Raw genomic sequence first — 19,887 nt, 5'->3', positions numbered from 1 at the left:
ATTTGATGGTCCGTATCCATCACCAGCCTACAACAGTGGTTAGGACTCCGGCACGGTTGGTAGGCGCATTGTTTATGCTTTCGCACCCCGCCAGACCCACTGCGCATCCGTATTTTAAATCACCTCGACGGCTCACCCTTACTACCAGGATAACCATCCGGACCCCTCGAGATGAAAAAAAAAGGAGGCCTCGCCAGACGAGAAAAATCGATTATTATCAAGCACTAAGGAGTACCCTACAGCCAGGCGAGACGCCAGGCAATTGCGTGGCGGCTTTTGGCATACAATGGTAGCACGGTGCTAGCTAGGGTCCCACCTTCGTCGGCACCACCCCTCGCTACCACCGCGTCCCACCCATGTCTCCACCCCCCTAGCCAGGACTCACGCCAGTTGTCATGCCCATCGCTGTCTGTCGGCCCCCTCGCTCCTGCCATCTGTCTATCCGTGCAGCATCACCATCCCCACATGATCTCGTCTAGTGCGGATTTTCTGAGTGTCCGGATTTGAAATTGGCCAGGTGAAAAATGCAACTACTGGCGAAAATCCGCCAGTTAGTCAAGGCACCGTTCCCAAAACGCCGACATTGACTCGCGTCCAGGTGCTCGGCTGGACGGTGGTGCCAGTCCCGTGATCGTGTGGTGCCTGGTGTGCCGTTGGTCCAGGGCTCGCTACAAACATCGTCTAGCCCTACCCAGCGCCGTTTGGGGGCCACGAGAAGGTTTACCCGAGCAGAACCACTCGCTAGCCTCGCTAGTCAAGTCGATCAGCCGGTAGCCTCGACAATCGGGGAAGATGGGTTGTGATTCGAGAGGCCGTGGTGGGTGAAGATGCACTGGTGCGAGTGTGAGTAAGAGTAGAGTATGCACAGCGAAAATGGATTTTACGGCCCCAGCTGGTTCCAGTGCCATTGGACTAAGTGCCGTTGGACCCGTCCAGACTGTAACAATAGGCTTATCCCCCGGTATGCTGGTGCTGGCTAAAGATATGCCATCCATTACGATGCTAGGCAATGCATTGCGCAACGTTACAAATTCCCAAGCACTGGCCAAACCTGGGGAACTGGTGGGTCGCCGAACGGACCAGACACTTCCAGTATGTCCCATGCGGACAATAAACCACTAGTTGCGGAACAATTATGGCCATTCCCCTGGTATGTGCCCCATGCATGTCATGAGTGCAGCGATCGGAATGTTACATTCAATGTTGGATTGGCATTTCCCAACGGGTCAGATGTCTATAGAGAAGCGCCGAAGCACCAGAAAACGTCTTAGACCAGGCGTCTACAATCGCGAGAACGCCTACCCATTATCCCAGTCCTTGTCAGCAATAGTTGTGGAGGATGTGGAGATATTCACAAGCCTTCTCGAACACGAATAGCTTCCTGGCCCCTCTAGGTGTGCCCTTACAATTATAATTAAATATGTCGATCCCAGGCTATTTCCGAAAATCTTTGGTGTAGTCACCAGGTCACACTACAGCAGGCAGGGTCAGGCTACTAAAACCGAGTTACTTCTAGAAATCACCCGCAAAAAGGTTAGAAGTGGTGGTGGGAACAGAGTGGCCATACTTCCATGTGGGTGGTGTCGCTGGCCCAAACGGTCCAGGGTCACTGAGGTCATTCTCGACATTTAAAGTTAGACGGGCCAATTTCCATCCAGATCCATACAACACCCCTCGTAAGCGGACATCTACGATAGTTGTTTTCGGCAATATTTTAACAATAAAAAGGCGAAGTGCTGATGTAGATTGGTTTTTACCGAATCGGTAATACGCTTTTATGCGCCTGATTGTCGAGATATTTATTTTCTCAGTCTCGGCTACCCCTGACAGCTGCTTAAGTTAATTCCGGTGCGAAAATTATGTCCACAAAGCCGCCCACAACGCAGCATTTACTTTCGTCAGACTATTGGCGATAGCTTTAAGGTTTATAATGTTATGTTTTAAATGCTCGTCTAGGGACCTCCTACATTCTACCTACCTATGTGATAAGCATGGTGGGGCGATTCGCAGTGGAGGTTGGCCGTTGAATGTTTACCATTGTTCTCATTAGGCATTTCCACCGTTGTCTTCGGTTTCCTCTCTCCTCCTCGACTTCCCATGATGGCCCCATCCCAATGCACAAACTCATGCCTTTTCTCCTACACTCACAGCTTCGCCTGCCAACTCGCCTCGGCTCAGGGAGGTCTCCCGCGTACTCTGTAGGGAATCACCTATCTAGATAGGTTCAGGTGCAGCTGTATGCAGTTTATTTTTTGATGGGGACCACCATCCTCTCGGATTAGTGCAACCTGCGCTGCGCTATGGTTCGCGTTAGACAGCTGGCTGGGATCCTGGCTTAACAGAATGCTGCTTCCAAACCCTAATTACGCATAAGAGCGCTTCTATGCTGGAGCTACCCCGACCTCTGGGCCCACAGCCTTAGTGGTATGTCACAGCCCTCCCCCCAGCTAGCCAGATACCTAGGGGTCTGCCGCCTCCGGGTACCTACATGTGACCGTGTATGCACTAGTCGCCAGTTGGGCTAAATTTAACTAATATTAATTAAATATCTGTTCTAGACTGAAGGGTCACAAATAGCTTCGACCATCTTTAAATCCCTAAATGCCATTTGTACTCTGTTTGATTTCCATCCCAAACTAGCCACTCCTCCGCCATTAATTGTCCAGGCAATCTGGACATTATCACCCTCGGCCGCAATAATGCGATTGTACGCAAACAAAGAACAATCTTGGGGGACACACGGCGACAAGGGATGGCGGGCATGAACCCTATTCTCACAGCAGCACCCCAGGTATGGTCTGGTGACAGGAAGACTAAACTCGTAGTTGGTTTAAATTATATCCTAGTGAATTACATCTATTTCGGCGAACCAGCTGGCGATCCGTGCCGTTTCCGTGGTCTTACGCACCCTTCAGCACCTCTACGCCAGATCCGCGCTGGCTACTCTAATCAGTGAAACCAGGTGGTGTGCCGAGGGTCTATTGTATGTAGGTCTAAACTCAAACCTCTGGAAATATGTCGAGGCTGGTCTGATCGGTCTCAGGTGCTTGGCTCCCATGTTGCGAAGCAAACGGCGTTCCTCCACCCTGGCCTTGCACAGATTTCCGAATCGAGGACCAGGTCGCTATTATCACGTTTCACCCCAGCTCGCACCGATTTGCTCCAACAATAGTATTTTTTGTATGCTGTGAATGTTATACTGCGCTCGCATCCAACCACGGATGGTCTTGGTGGTATGTGCCTTGCCAGTAATTTTTGCGAGGATGGAATGCTCGGAGGCATCTGGTGGGGGTGTCTCTGTACGTTCGAGCCGAGCCGCTATGACCAATAGCGGGTTCGTAACTGCGGTTCGGGTGGTTTCGGTGCGGTGCCTCCCCGTCGCCTGGAGGTAGCGAACGTCATGCACTGAAGATGTAGAGAACATGCCTTGCAAGCAAAATAGACTACTTCGACAAAGTTTAGTCAAGAGGCACCTTCTGGACATTTGGGGCGGATGCAGACCTTGAGTGAGCAATTCATTATTGCTGGGATGACTCCCAGAGCTTATTGGCCAGCAGTAGTGGTGCTACACATTTCTGGGGCCTCTCCATGGTTGTCTGTTTCAAATGGCCCGTTTGGATTGGTACAATTCCTAATAAGCCTCGTTGCAAGCTATTTTCTCCAGCTTCCAAGATTAATTTCTGCGCTGGAGATTTCTACTGATTTTGGCAATTTTTCAACCTAATTGTGATAATCGCAATATTCAGACTTCTACTCTGATTGCAACCAGGAGGTGGATTCCCGCACCAAAGGGGCGGAGCTGCCGTGGTGAACTATGGTGGGGCACCCGACGTGACCCCAGCGGCTTGCCATGTAGATTAGCCTCTTGGCCTCCCCACCACGGACCGGAACCATTTCGCATCCGGAGTAACCCGCTAATGGGCTAACCCGCAAACCGCGTATACCTCCTCAACCTGCACAACGCGTGCAACCTGCAGACCTTCCGATAATCATCTCGATCTACTCCATCAATACCGATAACAAACAACCCCACCACTCGCAAGTGACAAGATGCAATGTTGAAGTACTTCTTTGGCGTGGGAGATGACACAGGCTCGCTCAGAAACGAGCCCACAATCGACTACAACAACACCTTACCCTCGCTGAACACCAGCCTTCGAGGAACCAGCCGTGGCCCTCTGAACCCCATTGAGGCCATCTCGCGTGATGCGGACGCCAGATACACCAGATATGACTACAAGGACAACACGAGAGCAGTGATCGACTTTTCCGACGACGATCTTGACTCTGACGAAGAAGTCACTCGCGACTTCAACATGATCATGGATAACTTCACCAGAACCAGTGAGCATATGAGCCGCTACTCGGATGATCGACACAGCACGGCGTTCTCGTTGCCCAGCGACTATCCAGGCAAGTTCGAAACGCCGAGAGACGCAAAATCCGGGGGGTATACTGCGTTACATTCCCAGCACCGTCCTCCAAAGAACCGATTCCTGGACGAAACATGGCAGTCTGGCGGGAGAAAGGGCACCAAACAAACCAACGAACGCGTGTCTGTCTCAAACCCCAAGGATCCACTGTTGTTCACGGAGAAAATAAACGTCCAGATAGAAGAACTCCAGCAACAGGTGGAGAATGAGTTGCGATCTGCAGCAGGTAGTGAGGTCGAGGATGTTAATGTCAAGCGAGCAATGGAGAAAATAACCCTGCAGAACGAGTTCTTGTCGCAATTGAATGCGTTGGTCGATTTGAACATGGCCTCCACGGAAGAACAAAGCATCCCAAACAACTTGCTTCAAAAATACCACATTCTCAAACAAGAGTACCTCAAAGAGTTGCATAATTCTCAGGATCTATACAAGGGATATTATAAGCTCATATTAAAATACCGACTGTTGCGGAAGAACCACAGGCACGACGACCCTGCTGGAAATAATACTGCCGATCGTCGATCGGTCAATCGCTCCACATTCACGGTGAAGGAAAAAATACGATTGATCAAATCGACTAGCAATCAGGAATCGATCAAGCTTATTTGTGTGAACGTGTTGAAGGAGCTAGAGAGCTTGGAAAATAAGGATGCGATCATAGAGTCGTATAAGCGTGAGTTGGAGGCCGCAAATGCGAAGATCAAGGAGCTAGAGACGACCCTCCAGGACCGAAATAGCACCCGCGACACGACACAGCCCTAAACGAATGGTCAAGAATAGTCCAGGGATTGGGAGGGTAGGCTGGGTGTTTAGGCGAGGCGTACGGGAGGTCTACAATTACAAACATTGACAGCAGGGCTCTAGAAAGGCTGAAGTCTAATTCGGTGAGTTTGAGCCTTGAAATAATATCCGTTGAGATGATCATCTGACATAAATATATCAGCTGATTTTTGCGAGAAGGTGCCCCAGTTGCGGATACACCACTTGGTGATTGAGTCTTTCACTATTATTTAGGCTTTGTCCGGGTTTTGGAGGCTAACTGCAGTGTTTATGCGATGATCGGAGAATTAGCCGGCGAGATTTGCGGGATCAAGGCTCACCTGCAGGCCATGGCGTGTCCTGGTGTTCTAGAGCGATACGAGGTGATGCAGTCCATCTCTGGATAAACGAATGCGCTCGCCCTTGGTTCTGACGTGTACGGTTCGTAAAAGGTGTGGGTTCGCATACATGTGCATGGCAGTGGATGCGCTTTGCATAAGGCGTCAATGCACTGGTTTTAAAAATTCAGCAGATGATTGGTTTATTGCGTTTTTAGGGGACCTTGGGCGAATAGGCACTGGTGTGCCTGGATTGTCCAACAACCGATCTCCAGGGCTCCATGTACCAGGTCTTCGAGAACAGGGCTGCATGGGTTGGAATAGGTGGTGGAAACCTGTCTCATCGGGGGAGGTCACGTGTTGTTCCCATTGGGAGTGGTGCATGCTGCAATAGTAGCACCAGCATGAAGCACCTGTCTTAAAACAAGAGCTGGTGCGTGTCTCGTTTAAACCACAGATGTGGGTTGTGTACCGCAGTTTGCATTGCAGGGAAACAACAGGTGTTGATCCCGAGTTGCTGATATCCGTGCACAGGTTGCTACATCGCCGATTTAGCAGTCCAGCGTCTTAAAGTTGATTGTTTGGCGGCACACGATGCCAAACAATTGATTAGTGGACTTGCTGGTTGCCCAGAAGGTCATTTCTCCGATCCCAAGCCATGATCAAGAACAAACTTAGTTCGGGTTGCCGCAAACTTAATGCAAGGTGAAACAACAACACTCAATGCAGTGGCCGCAAATAGCACACACCTTAATTTACAAGATAAACTTACACTGGCGGACCTTGCCACTTTTGGGGCGCTGGGCAGGTCCATTGGCTCGTCGAAGTGTGTACCATTCATGGAGGGCTAAATAATGTAACATGGCAAAAATTGTTGGTCTTAAATTAGTTCCAAACACTGGTGGATCCGCGATGACGGGCCCAACACATGCTGGTTGCATCCCAATGGGTGCTCATGGGTATAGACGGGGTTGTGTTCGGTAGCATCCGACTGTTCCACCTAAGCCTCGTGTAGTAGTCGTGATTTTTAGCCTCAGCTGATATTGTTCTCGTCAAGAATCGCTTCGTTGATCGATTGTGTGATAATATAGTCCCAGTCACTGGTGACAACAAAGTATAACTGTAATGTAGAGGTGACCACGAGTGCTATTATCATTCCCAACCATAAACCAATCAACTCCAATTTGAAGTAAAATGCAAAGATGAACGCACTAGGCAATGCAAGGAAGTAGTAGCTGAACAAGTTCATGTACCCCCCGATTTTCTGTCTTCCCTGTCCTCGCAAAACACCCCCCGAAGCACAGCTCAAGAACTCGTTTAACTGGTAGATCGATGCTACCACAAGCACCTTAGCTGCAAAATCAATCACACTCTGGTCGTTGGTGTACAACGACGCGAGCGGACGTCTGAATGCAAAGAGAAATATACCCGTCATCAGCCCAAGGGTCAACGAGCACATGATAGACGACCTTGTGGCCGTGATGGCTGCTCTTTTCGAGGCTGCTCCAATGTACCAGGCCACTCTGGTGGAGATAGTCACCGAAAATGCGAGCGGAATTTGGTACATCAAGGCACAGGTGGTGGTGACGATGGATTGGGCCGCCAACACATCGGTTCCGAAGGACGCAGCCGTGAAGGTGATAATCTCAAAAGCCAACCATTCGGCTTCCACCATCAACACACCTGGAACCGACAAGTTGATCATCTTGGACCAGTTTCTGAAGAATATGGCGTGGAAAACCGACTCCTTGGGCCAGCATTCGTAGCCTTTGACCCAGAAGATGTATGCAAAAATCATGAAACACATGACCCAGTCGGTGATGGCCACGGACAATGGAGCTCCAATAAAGCCCAAGCCGTAGGTTTTATCCCACACCAAGAAGTAGTTGAGAAAGGCGTTCAAGGGAGCGCAGAAGGCAAGCACGTAGGTGGACGCGTGGAAGATGTTCTGGCACTGCAAGAAATGGGTGGCCACCTCGAACAAAATGAAGCCAGGGATCCCGAAACTCAACACCCGCAAGTAGTCACCCGCCAACTGGCACAACTCGGCCTTGTCGTGGCCACAGATGGCGATCAAGATGGGGGTGGCGCCAAACACCCACAACACGAACATGGGCACAAACAAGAGCAACAAGAAGTAGCTGCACCGGATGGCGTGCACCCCCACCATGCGGTAGTCCTTGCGTCCGTATGCCTGGGCGCAGAGGGTGTCGAGGCAGGTGGACACCCCCTGGATGATGGCGTAGCCCGAGATATTGGCTGTCATGGTGCTCAAGGAGACGGCTGCAAGCTCCTTCAGTCCCAAGCGGCCCACCGAGAACACCGACGCCACCGTGAACGAGTACTTCAACAAGAAGGTGAGGATCAACGGAAACGAGTACCCCAAGAGCGCCTGGACCTCGGTGGAGACGTCTGTTTCTGGCTCGGGTCTAACCGAGTGAGCAGACAAGATATCCGACACATCAAGCGTGTGGCTGGTCACCATGGAGGCATGGGAGCGGGTACGGGTCAAGTCCTGCGGCACCACGGGGTTGGCTGCGGCAAACGTGTAGGGGACGTTGTCTCTGGCCATAGACGCCATGGAGGCTCTTCTTTGCAGCACATACGACACGATATCGGACTCGTCGATGTCGGAAAACGAGTTGTAGCTCCGTCGAGGGGCCAAGAACGGCGAGGTTTCGGATCTGGTCATGGCAGAAGAGGCGGCGAGGGGGCAGAAGAAGAGTTGTGGAGCAGAAGTGGAATTGGCAGCAAGGAAATGCGATGCTTTATATGTTTATGTCGCAACCAAAATCACGCAGATAAGCCACGCGGTGTTCCAGGCAACGTTCGGGGTTATCGCGAGGGAATATCGGGGCAAACGTGCCGATTGGGGCCGAGGAGCAAACAACGGCAATTGTGGTGAAACGGGAGATAGTGGGAGGCCCTGGGAGGCGGCGGGAGGCACTGGAAGGACTGCCTGGCGAGTACTGGCGCTGGTGGTACTGGAAGAATGGCTGTGGTGGAGCGCGGAATCGCTCCGGCAAAATACGAGATTGCCGACAATTGCGGGGCGAGCCACTCTGGCGCGACATCAGGGAAGCTAGGGGAAATCTACGGGAAATCCACGGGAAATCTACGGGAAAGCTACGGGAAGGCTACGGGAAAGCTAGCTTTTGACAGCGAGGCTGAAGTACGGATGTTTACCTCACCACCCAGGGGCAACTGCCCCAGCCCGCTGGCCACGTTGTGTTGTTGTCGGACGACATGGCTTTGGTTGCGATTAGCCTGATCTGGAATTGGTTGTGAGCACTCCACGTGATCGGCTCCTGGGACCCGAACAAAGGCCAGGCGGGGGGTGGAATTGGTGGTGCCAGAGGGGACGGGACGGTGGCCAAGGCGGTTCCACAGTGGTGGAGTATGGATTTTCACGTCATGCCCACCGTCCCCTCCGATGAGTCTCCGCAACAGAGGCGGAGATTACGGACTGTGAAGTTCCAGTGTGAGCATAATGAAGCTCACTAAATTCCGCTAGGGTCAAATAATCGTCTAGGGTGACTTTATTTACTAAATTCGCTATCTGTGGAGGCGGTGGGGGAGACCCTCCCGCAGTTGGCGTGAACGCATCACCTCTTTTCAAAGAGATCGTAGCACGGAATTTTGGGTTAATATTCTAATGTGGAGGTGTAGCGGACCAGTAATCATGGCACTGCTATCGTTGTGCGTGCTCCACACCAGGATTATACAATGTTGTTGTCACTAAACGAAGCTAACAACATAGCAAATATTAATCAGAGCCACCAAGTGTCAGCCTATTTTCGTCGTTTTACTGATGGTGTTGTTTCAGGTATGATTGTTAATAAGTGGCTGAATTGACACGAGAAAGTAGATAATAATGGCAGGATCATTTACATCCAGAAAAATGTGAAATGGCCTTTATCCATCCTCTGGAATTCGTGATATATACCTCATACTGGTGTTTCTAGTAACCAGCAGTAATTGCATTATTTCGAAGTTTTTGTTTCAGAATGATTGGCCTAAAACATTCTGTATTGGCTTGGGGGTTGTAGCAAATAATCAGTTGATCCTGATTGCAATGGGCAAGAACTGGGAACACCGGGCCCATCAAGGAATTAAAAGTTCTTAGATTTGTTTCTCCTCCTGTCCTTCATCCGTTTTCGGCAATAATAACTCGACTGTATGTATACCCTAGTGGATCATTCTCTGCTAAAAACAGTATTGCTTGCAACTGTCTATTCAAGAATGTCGTCCTGCTAGTGAAGGATTGAGCCTCCTTCACTTCCAGTTAGGCCTGAGGCGGTTGCAAAAACGCCATGCAGTACGAAGCTCCTGAAGCAGAAAAGAAGGTTATTCTCAGTGTCGATCACCAGAAAACTAAAAATAGGTCTTCAGGTTCTGAGAAATTGAACATAATACTGGTTTTATTCCTGGCTTCGAGGTGAATTTCGACACAGACTGTACTTCAATTTTAGAATATTTAGTTTAGACTAGAATATACAGTGTCCATTTTTTAAAGCACCCTAGGAGCGAATAACTACATGGGTGGCAAAGCATTGAACTTGAATATGTAAGGAAAAGCACACAAAGTTTTCTTCTCGAGAAACTTGCTATCATCAATTTATTTCTTGAACTCCCTCTCCTATTAGATCCACAGGGCTAGCCAATCGGGGAACCGTGTAAAAAAGTAGTTGTGGTAAGAATACTCTTATAGTATTGGTGAGTTGATTGCGTACACTAAGACTCTGGTATTGGCAAAAGTTATAGTGGCGACTTAGCATAACCACTTATTCATTTGGGACCAAGGAAAGAATTCGTGAACTTTTGTTCGGTGAAGATCATTAGATCTGTTCACTCAAGCAAAATTAATACTCACAGTTAAAACAGGGATTCCAGCAATGCAGATTGGGAGTTTTTTATTAGAAGAGTATTGGAATCTATGCAATAAAACCAGTTGAATTCTTTCTTGACCAATACATTCTGGAAACGGATTGAAAGCACAAGACCAACCAAGTATCGTTGGTAATGATGCTCTCATAATGCACCCAAAGTAGAAGTATTTTTCTGACAGGTTCTGTAGCCGTAATAGTTCATTGACCAAAACGAAAATGAGTAAAATAATCACTAAAAAGTCTGCAATAAATCCATTCCAAAACTAGAACAACCAAGTCGCTCCCTCGTTTTGCATGATTAGCTTGAAACCAGTGGTGCCATTTCGCTGGCCCTGAGTGATTATAATTTGGTTACCAGGTAGATTGATTGAATTCATTTCCAGTCTAACCAACAACCGGTATTCCTTCCAGTTATCTTTCCTCTAGGCTTGAGTTGTGTCCTGGGTCCATATGACCCAAACTTCGTGTACCTCAGTGATTCAGCTTGTAAATAAGCATGGAATAACTACACAGTTCTGGATTCTATGTGGGAGCAAACCTCGTTCAACAACTTGGCTACCATCTTGATGTCGCGATTGATGCCCTCGTCAGCTATCTTTTCTTCCTTGCCAAAGACCAACACTCCTTTCAATTGATCTATTCTGGTTCCATAAGGCAACTTGTTCCCCACAATCATGCTCACCAAGATCTCTTCTACCTGTAGATGTGGTGGGAGGCGGAAAATGTCGTAGATCTTTGATATTCTCACACTTCTGTAGTATTTGGATAACAGCATCAAGTTGTTCTCCATCCAGTTTTCCAATACCCTATCATACTCCAAGCACTCGCTGAACAACTGGCGGTACCCAGAGTTGAGGGAATCTGCCCTAGATTTAAGAAAGTGCTCGAGGAGGTCCACAGGCACCAATCTCTGAGCCGATATCAAGTCATAAATGTTCTTGGTGGTCGAATCAAGGTCTTCGGGAAGATTCTGCTTCAAGTAAACCAACACGTTGTACCTCCTGTAGTCCAGACTGGATATTATGAGCAACTGGACGATCTTGTAGTTGAGACGACGGCCCAATTCGCCTTGCTGGTTGGTGGGTATCCCGTTGAAGAGCAATATCTTCTTGTTTATGAGGTCTCCGAACTTATTGTAATCGAGGTTCTCGACAAGATATTGGTAGTCTGTGTAAAGATCATGATATGTGATCCGCTGAGCTAGAAACGATGGAGAATTGTTTCCAATGGCTGATTTATAATCTGGAAGGGATTGTAGATGCTTGAATTTAGTCGCCAATGTGTGGTGCTGGGAAGGCGTTTCTAGAGCGGCCTCAATTTCACGAAGGGCCTGGTTGAATTCAGCAGCGGAACCACCTTCGGAAACTGTAGAAGGCATTGTCATGGTGTGTGGGGTGGAAAGGGTAATATAGCCGGCCAGGAATTTGAGATTGAGATCGGGTCAGGTGACCCAATGACACGTGACCGGGATTTACACCCACAGGAAAGACGTTTGGAAACAGACCTATACTTGGAGATTGGCAGTTGATCGTATTGGTATCTGGCCGGGGGTAAATTGTACGCCTTGCTGTGTTCCAAAGTGTAATTTCAGCTTTCGTACTGCTATTTTTGCGTAATGCTCGGCTTCCTTGGAGTGAAACAGGACCAAGAAAAGGGCAATATGAAGCACCGGAACGAGCCCGTCCTCTTTAAGCCCCGCGGAGGCTTCCTACCCCCTGTGTGGTATAGATAGTGCCAAAAATGCTTATACGAGAAACGATCAGCTCACGTGACCTGTATACGACAGTGAAAATCATTTAATAGCGGCCCGAAGAACCAAAATACCACGCCAGACTGCCCCATGAAGCTCTTCTACTATACCGTCCTTCCGTTGGCCATCTACGCTGCCTTCAACTACCTTTTCCACCACTGGCTTCCCTCCGTGTATGTGTTCGACAAGGTGGTGTTGCAAGAGCTCTCCAGAGAAGTGATTGCCAACCATCCAGACGGCAATGCCACTGCCATTATGGTTGAATTGACACCAAAGATCCAGGCTGCTTATCCTCACGTTCGTATCAACGACCTCAACTTTGACGACTGGGTCATGAACAACGCTGGAGGTGCCATGGGAACCATGTTCATCATGCATGCCTCCATCACCGAGTACTTGATCTTCTTTGCCACTCCCGTGGGTACTGAGGGCCACACAGGGATCCATTTCGCCGACGACTACTTCACTATTTTGACCGGAGAGCAGACTGCTGCACTTGCCGGCGCTACTAGCCCAGAGATCTACCTTCCAGGAGACCAGCACCACTTGCAAAAGGGTGACCTCAAGCAGTACAGCATGCCTAGAGGCGCATTAGCGTTGGAGTTGGCCCAGGGATGGATCCCAGCCATGTTGCCTTTCGGATTCTTGGACAGTATCTGCTCGACCTTGGACTACATCTCTCTCTCCAAGACCATCTGGTTGACTGGTAAGGACATGATCTTGAACTTGCTTGCAGGTAAGTTGTAGACTGAGGTGCTACGCCATTGAAGCCTATAGACTGAATAGAAAATAGCCAATATAGCTATCAATAGAGACCAGTAATAACCAGTGTAGAAATTGAGGAAAACGGCAGTGTAGAAATCGTGAACAATGACAGAATAGAAGCACGAGAATGGAATTGTTGAGTTCTGGACGAGTAGAAGCACTTTTGTTGCGACTAATGGTAGAAATGAACCATCAAAAATAGTGTAAGAGCGGAAGTGAAAAAAGCTAAGTTGTGAAGTGCTTGCCGGAGTTCAAAGCCACGATTGGTATCTAAGCCACCCAGGGGGGCGAGCGAACTGCCTGATCGATGTTGGCTACGAATTATTACTGCTTTCCCACGGTTTGAAGGAGAGGTTTATTCTTGGAGTGAAAATATGGCCAAATTCTTCACTAAATGACAGCAAGTTTTTTATTCTAATGTAAATTCAGTTGATTACCAACCCTCCCACCAGTTCTGGAGCATCCACTTCGTCCCCACGGGTGTAAAAGCCCCAAGCAAGATGGGTGCAAAATGGGGTGGGTGCGAAAAGGAACATGCCCATCTCTTATATAATTACCTATGTTATTATGGTTAAAGAGAGCTGGCACAATAGTTTGTCTAATTAATAACAATAGAATCTATTGTCACAACGGAGCTCAAAATAATATTACTAGCGATCGCTACAACGGTTGGAGGGTCAATAATTATACATTTACACTATGATGTCGTTATCTATTAAAACTAGATGCAGGGCCTGCGACCGGCAACCGTCCCGACTGGCTCATGAAGTCTTGGACAATGCAATCATTCTATGGAAATCACCGATCGCACGCAGGGTCGTTGCTCTCGTAATAGCCCCCCAACTGGAGCAAGGACTTGGCCACGCTGAAGCTGTTGGGGGTGCCGAAGCTGGCGATGGGAGACGAGGTGAGAATGCAGCTTCCCTTTCTTTCTTTTTCTTTTATGGTGGTGTTACAAATCGTAGCATCATTATCCTCGTCGATGGTGGTGTCATCGGTGGCTACCACAGCCGACGATACGTTGAGGCTGGAGATGAGGTGCCTGGTCGAGCTTGCGTTTTTTATGGGGGTTTTGAGGATCTTGTTGATGGAAGGGAGGTTAGTTTTGGCGAGGGAGTCAGAGTCTGCTCGCGAGAGGCGTGGAAGCTCGTCAGGGTCTATTTTGGCGGGGATTTCTGCCTGGCGGATCGAGTTGGCCAACGAAGTCAACATGGGCTTGGGGAGGTTGACGTGGTTGATCGACAACGGCAACGGCTTGTTGGCCGGGGCCGCTGAGTAGAAGATGGACTTGCGCTTGATCTTGAAGAGCCGGAGCTTCTGCACCTTGGCAGCGTGGTCGCTGGTGGCTATGTTGGAGAGGGACGGGAACGTTCTTGTTTTGGAGAGGAGTTTTGCTTTTGTTTTGAGGTTGATGTTGACGGACGACGAGTAGGGACGCGACCGTGGGGGTGTGGGGAGGTACGGAGACGATGCAGGGCGTTTCAGGGACGAGATGTTGAGGGACGCGATGGGGGACGTGGTGGCAGTGGTGGTGGGGGACGTTTTGGGGGGATGTGCGGAAGAAGAGACGCCCTGGCTGTTATTGTTATTGTTGCCACTAATACCGCCACTCTGTTGCTGAAGCTTGTACAACGCCAACTGCAACTTGAGCTTGAGCTTGGTGGCTGCCAACCCAGCAGTGTCGTTTTTAGCCCCCCTAATTGTTGGCGACAATGACGACGACCGTGACTCAGAAAAGCTGAGCGACTTGATGGGAGTATGACGAGCTCCACTGGCACCATTGAAGCTGGTAGAAACGCCAGCAGTTCCCACCAAGTAGCCAGGCGTTCTGGCAGAAATGATACTGGAGGTGGTGGTGGGAGAGTTTGCAAACGAGTTGACGCCATGGGAGGACGCGAGAGGAGAGACTCTCTTTGGTTTCCTCATGGGGGTTCCGTCGCGTGACCCTGGTTTGTTCAAGCACGAGTCTTTGATGGGAGCCAAGGCCACTCTGTTGGATACTGACATGGTTGGGACGGTGGAAATGGCGAGTTGTGGTGGTGGAGGAAGTTGCCAGGTATATGTATGGGCGCGTAGTGGGCTGGAGGAGATCCGAGGGGAGGAGGACGGAAGTCGGCCGGGTTGGGCCAAGTCGTAAACAGTGCGCACAATGGACGTGTTGTTTGTTTGTTTACGTGAGCGAAGCGCACCCCGAGTGCGACGTGATGGGGGTGACCTGGAGGTGCGTGGTGTTGTGGGATTACCGTTTGGAGTGTTTGCATTCTCGCATACGGCGCCGGCGGCAGCACCACCACCAGCGACAGCAGCCGCGCCAGCGGCATGTGTCCCAGATGGGTAGTGGTGGAGGATGCGTGCCGGTTGGGGAAGTCGCTTCCCCAAGCGTCGAATCCCACCATCAATTAGGAAGGTGCTACTACCAATTAGAGTTTGGCGAGGAGGAAAACCCTGGATGGCAAATTGCAGATGCGAGCTGTGCAGGCGATGCACAACAATACCCTTCACTATTGGGTGCTTCGTATTTATGGTGCCCGGCACGGGATCCACGGGAGTGCAGCAAGCATAGCGTGTGTGTGCGTACAGGTGAAAGTCATGGTTGGTTGTTGGGGATGGGTCGGCTGCGGCCATGACCCCGGGCGATGGCCCCGACGTTGCGCGTCGGCTGGTCATCGTGCCTGACTACTGGGGAAGACCTTACACGTGATGATTGGTCCAAGATCATCATCTGGCCGCGCCTCGATCTTTGTGCAGGACAATGCAAGATGCCAGATAATAATTGTTACTATTCACTTTGGCGTACTAGCGTCAAACGAGCCTAGGTGCGTAAAAAATATAGCGTGCTACGGCACGCGAGAGCCACGTGATAATGTTCACGTGATACTATACTGGTGTCCTACGTGCTACTTTACTATTCATCTAGCTATTAAGGAAATGTTACTAGTAAAGTACGGGTACGTGCATGTGAAAGATATCTTGACTAGCGAAAAACCTCCCCAGAAAATGTCGCTTCTCCATTTAGTGGATATCTTTGCACCCAATGGCCGAATTTCAATCCCCATTTAAGAAGAGTATATAGTGTATTATTTAAATTTAGTTAAGCACATAGAGAAAATCACTAACTACAATGAAATGATTACCGTGAGATGTCCGTGCTCCTGGTTCATGTTTTGTTTGGATGGATAGTCGTGGGATTCATCTATTTTGGAACTGTGCTCTTGTGCTTTGCTAAGAGCCAACTACTGATACCCTTTGTGTACTCTTGCCAGACTTCCATCAAGTCCAAAGCCTGATTTTTAGTCTTGGTATAGCATTTAGTCCTCTTTTGATTGGAAAATTACCATAAAACCTAAACCCCTCGATAATACTAGTCAATGCAGTTAATCAGGCAGTTATCAATTTTCTCAGGACTTTACGGTACGCTGGAATTTACACATCTGCATTAACTGGATATCCAACTCAACGGCTAGATATTTCAAGGCATAAACATTGAGAACTGTTGAAGAGACATTCATTGTAGATTTCTACTTCTAGCCAAAACTCTGTTTTGACCACTGATCTACTAATCATTGTAGTTTTTCATTTCCAGGCCAACACACTTCATCGAAATAATGCTCCAAGAAGACATGTAAGGCGTCATTTGACTTATGGGCGAACTGCACTGCTATCTACACACTATTTCTATCTAAAGAAGGTAAGTTGCATACAATATATTTAGTCTCACCCATCTGATAAAAGCAAATCCTAGTATTTGATTGCTGGCCACGGTTCTGTATCACATAAGCTGCTCTTGAAATCACAAAGAATATTTCCGCTTATAGCAGGTCGCTTTACTTGTAATGATGTGCGATGTCACCACACTAGTGACAGAATAACCCAGTAATTACTGCACGCTGGTGAAATATTGCACCCAATTTATACAAATGAGTACTGTGAAACATAATTCGTGAATCAGCCTTCCAATTATTTCCAATATTTATCTGTTTTGGACCAACCTGAACGCCTCGAAGCATGCTTATTTCATGAGCTGATAACATCGAGAGGATTATTGTGCTGTCCAGCTCTTAGTCATGAACTATGTAAAACTGGCTCTTAGTAACAAAATTTAATAAACTGAGGAACATTATTAACAAGGACCCCACAAAATTTGTGGTGAAGATGGGTCACGGTGAAAGCATTGGATTTTCGACTAGCATGTGTATAATTTTTAATTCAGCTTCATCAGAATTATTGACGATTTTGTTAGCTAATTTGCTGCGCTTGCCATGGATCGCCACCAAAGGCCCACCTCCCAAACTCGTCCAGCTTGGACCCTTAAACTAATCGATAATGACGGCCCAGTTGTTGGGGATTACCAATTTGTGTTTCCCCAACAAGCTATGGAAAAGATTTACATGGAACTCTACACGATGATGAACTATAGATTGGTCAAGTATCGTAATATCATCGATCATCAGAAATTTATGAGATCTGATTTATAATATTAATATGACAGTGGGGAACTATTCAAGAAGTTGAACCAAGCTCTTCCTTAACCAAATGGTAGTTGGTCGGACAGTGTCCCACAATGTCGCCACAGCAGTGTCGCACAACATACTCCAAATACAGAACAGATCACGTGCCACAAATCACGCGACTTGACACCTGACTTCACAGGTCATCTATCATCCCTTATCTCTCCTTCTTCCACATCATGTTGCGCTCCAAACTCTCTTCCTTGAGGGAATACCTCACCCCCATCAACCACGCCTCCAACTTCTCGTCCACTGGCGAGTTGAGCCCCGAAGAATTCGTCCAGGCTGGCGACTACCTCGTCTACAAGTTCCCCACATGGCAATGGGCATCCTGTCCCAAGGCGCTCCAGAAGTCGTTCTTGCCTCCAGACAAGCAGTTTTTGATCACCAAGCACGTGCCAAGCTACCAGCGTGCTTCCAACTATCTTACAGGTGAAGGAGGCATTGATTTTGATGAAGACGAAGAGGATGAGGACGGATGGGTGACTTCCCAGGGCCCCAAGGGGGGCCTGGGGGCACCAGAAAGGGTCCAGGCCGAAGTCATCAATGATATCGACGACTTTGTCGACGACAATGCGCAGGAGGAGGAGGATGACGACATTGACGACCTCCAGATGATCAATAACTCCAGCTCCACCCTCCGCAAGTACGACCTCTACATCACGTACTCGACGTCGTACCGCGTTCCCAAGTTGTACTTGGTGGGATTTGGCTCTGGGGGCATTCCACTCTTGCCTGACCAGATGTTCGAGGATATTAATGCTGACTACAAGGACAAAACCGCCACCATAGAGACGTTGCCTGTTTCGTACAACACCACCCTGGTGTCGATCCACCCGTGCAAGCACTCCAGCGTGATGCGGGTATTGATGAAGCACGCGCAGGGCCGCGAGACCACCGAGAGTGAGGCTCTGGGTGTACGGGTGGACCATTATCTTGTGATTTTCCTCAAGTTCATAGCCAGTGTGACTCCGGGAATCGAGTACGACTACACCATGGATGCTTTGTAGCGGCTGGGCCACGCTGGTTGTGGCTGATAGAATATAGAGGAATAAATGAATGGCTGGGCTCGTATGTAGAGGTTTCTTTGTAGACGTATGGGAATAAATATGGTAATAGGCTCTTGCTACTGAAAAGCAGTGATAAATTGGAAATAGTGAACACTTATGTGATGATATTTTCTAATAAACATTGATTATTTATATCCATTGATGTAATTCCCACATCAGGGAAAAATACAGCTTAAAAGTGCTTTAATTTGATTGTATCTTCGATAATCCACATTTGATGATCACACTCTCTCTTGTATTGGGTTTCATTCATTTGGAAAGAACCTGAGTTTACTCTTGATACTTATCCTAATGATCTCAGAAAATGAACCATGCATGTCAAAGGTTTCAATAAACCAAGAATAAGTCCAAGTACCTTTTTCCTATTATCTAGTTAATGAATATGCTTTGTGCAAGTATCTGATTCTTATATTAATCAGAACCTCGGAAAAGATTACCTTCAAAGGTATGCTTCCGATATCTATGATGGCTGTTCCTGTTAGGTTAATCCTCAGACTTTCATGAGCTCCTGCTGCAAGGGAATGAATACACCAAAGACAATTGGCACCATTCCACACAGTTCTATTGAAATAAAATGTAACTGATCTAAAGGTTACTGGTAATCACATTTTTGGCTATGTTGTGTGAGTTAAACATCCATGAAGACAGGATCCAAGAGTAATATATTGAGCATTGGTCAATTGTTTTGCCCGTATTACTACACACTCAAATGCACCAGCAGGAGTTTTATTTGGTACCGCTGTGGAGAGAGGTCAAAGACCGTTTTAGTTGTTCCTCAGTAAACACTATGACAGCGCATATTTTGAATCCGCCTAGGTGGCTCATATCGGCAAGCTTCTGCGGAGTAGTAATCATTCCGTTACTACGCCAAATTGGTGTATGCCTTTACATGGACTTGCGTCGAGAGTCTGCATTTTGACATATTCTTGACGTGCCTGCTTGTTCGTAACTTGCACATTATGCGGGCAAGAGTGAATTGTTTACAAGATGCATCTGCAAGTCAGAAATGACGTACTGGTATCAGGTACAATCCAGTTCCCCAACAGTCAATGGATTATATGCGACATCATGTTGCCTTGCGTATACGACTTGGGCTACAGGGTACATAACGCGACTGCAACAGAGTTGGGCGGCCATCAACCGATCCGAAGGCAGGGGGACATGGATAGCCGTGCACAAGAAGCAACACGACGCCCTACGACACCCAGAGCAAGATCAGGCCATCTTGTGACGTCGTGCCGGCCAGGCCAATTGTCGATGGCAACATTGGGGAACCAACGGCAAAGAAACACTTGGTGAAATGTGACATTCTGGCTCAGAAGTAATACCAAGCACCTCAAGGCACTTACAAGGGACTGCCATGTTTGTTCTTTAT

General features: G+C 48.4%; 9 protein-coding genes across 9 annotated transcripts; 5 read left to right on the top strand and 4 right to left on the bottom strand.

The window, feature by feature from the left end:
• Positions 1-873: 873 nt before the first annotated feature.
• Positions 874-1,122, top strand: CANTADRAFT_88674 (uncharacterized protein; the record flags this gene model as incomplete). The annotated part of the gene is made up of 1 exon (XM_020211477.1): positions 874-1,122. The coding sequence occupies one exon, from the start codon at positions 874-876 to the stop codon at positions 1,120-1,122; it is 249 nt and encodes an 82-aa protein (XP_020065886.1).
• A 2,933-nt stretch (positions 1,123-4,055) lies between these two features.
• CANTADRAFT_4768 (uncharacterized protein) lies at positions 4,056-5,195 on the top strand (the record flags this gene model as incomplete). The annotated part of the gene is made up of 1 exon (XM_020209489.1): positions 4,056-5,195. One exon carries the CDS (start codon positions 4,056-4,058, stop codon positions 5,193-5,195), a length of 1,140 nt encoding a protein of 379 aa, XP_020065885.1.
• A 1,368-nt stretch (positions 5,196-6,563) lies between these two features.
• CANTADRAFT_47309 (uncharacterized protein) lies at positions 6,564-8,222 on the bottom strand (the record flags this gene model as incomplete). The annotated part of the gene is made up of 1 exon (XM_020209447.1): positions 6,564-8,222. One exon carries the CDS (start codon positions 8,220-8,222, stop codon positions 6,564-6,566), a length of 1,659 nt encoding a protein of 552 aa, XP_020065884.1.
• A 1,900-nt stretch (positions 8,223-10,122) lies between these two features.
• CANTADRAFT_25175 (uncharacterized protein) lies at positions 10,123-10,312 on the bottom strand. The gene has a single exon (XM_020207349.1). The coding sequence runs from the start codon at positions 10,306-10,308 to the stop codon at positions 10,144-10,146; it is 165 nt and encodes a 54-aa protein (XP_020065883.1). The 5' UTR covers positions 10,309-10,312; the 3' UTR covers positions 10,123-10,143.
• A 530-nt stretch (positions 10,313-10,842) lies between these two features.
• CANTADRAFT_25174 (uncharacterized protein) lies at positions 10,843-11,262 on the bottom strand. Its single transcript, XM_020207348.1, has one exon. It carries the CDS (start codon positions 11,207-11,209, stop codon positions 10,925-10,927), a length of 285 nt encoding a protein of 94 aa, XP_020065882.1. The 5' UTR covers positions 11,210-11,262; the 3' UTR covers positions 10,843-10,924.
• A 987-nt stretch (positions 11,263-12,249) lies between these two features.
• ERG2 (C-8 sterol isomerase) lies at positions 12,250-13,011 on the top strand. Its single transcript, XM_020207347.1, has one exon. The coding sequence runs from the start codon at positions 12,260-12,262 to the stop codon at positions 12,914-12,916; it is 657 nt and encodes a 218-aa protein (XP_020065881.1). The 5' UTR covers positions 12,250-12,259; the 3' UTR covers positions 12,917-13,011.
• A 721-nt stretch (positions 13,012-13,732) lies between these two features.
• NRM1 (Nrm1p) lies at positions 13,733-14,941 on the bottom strand (the record flags this gene model as incomplete). Its single annotated transcript, XM_020209482.1, has 1 exon — positions 13,733-14,941. One exon carries the CDS (start codon positions 14,939-14,941, stop codon positions 13,733-13,735), a length of 1,209 nt encoding a protein of 402 aa, XP_020065880.1.
• A 607-nt stretch (positions 14,942-15,548) lies between these two features.
• Positions 15,549-16,074, top strand: CANTADRAFT_25171 (uncharacterized protein). The gene has a single exon (XM_020207346.1). It carries the CDS (start codon positions 15,635-15,637, stop codon positions 15,992-15,994), a length of 360 nt encoding a protein of 119 aa, XP_020065879.1. The 5' UTR covers positions 15,549-15,634; the 3' UTR covers positions 15,995-16,074.
• A 1,645-nt stretch (positions 16,075-17,719) lies between these two features.
• On the top strand, positions 17,720-18,478 carry CANTADRAFT_25170 (uncharacterized protein). Its single transcript, XM_020207345.1, has one exon. The coding sequence runs from the start codon at positions 18,057-18,059 to the stop codon at positions 18,450-18,452; it is 396 nt and encodes a 131-aa protein (XP_020065878.1). The 5' UTR covers positions 17,720-18,056; the 3' UTR covers positions 18,453-18,478.
• Positions 18,479-19,887: the final 1,409 nt, after the last annotated feature.

This window comes from Suhomyces tanzawaensis (genome assembly GCF_001661415.1).
Source record: "Suhomyces tanzawaensis NRRL Y-17324 unplaced genomic scaffold CANTAscaffold_2, whole genome shotgun sequence".
Lineage (NCBI taxonomy): Eukaryota > Fungi > Ascomycota > Pichiomycetes > Serinales > Debaryomycetaceae > Suhomyces > Suhomyces tanzawaensis.
Note: the sequence above shows the minus strand (reverse complement) of the source record. Positions and strands in the feature narration are given on the sequence as shown.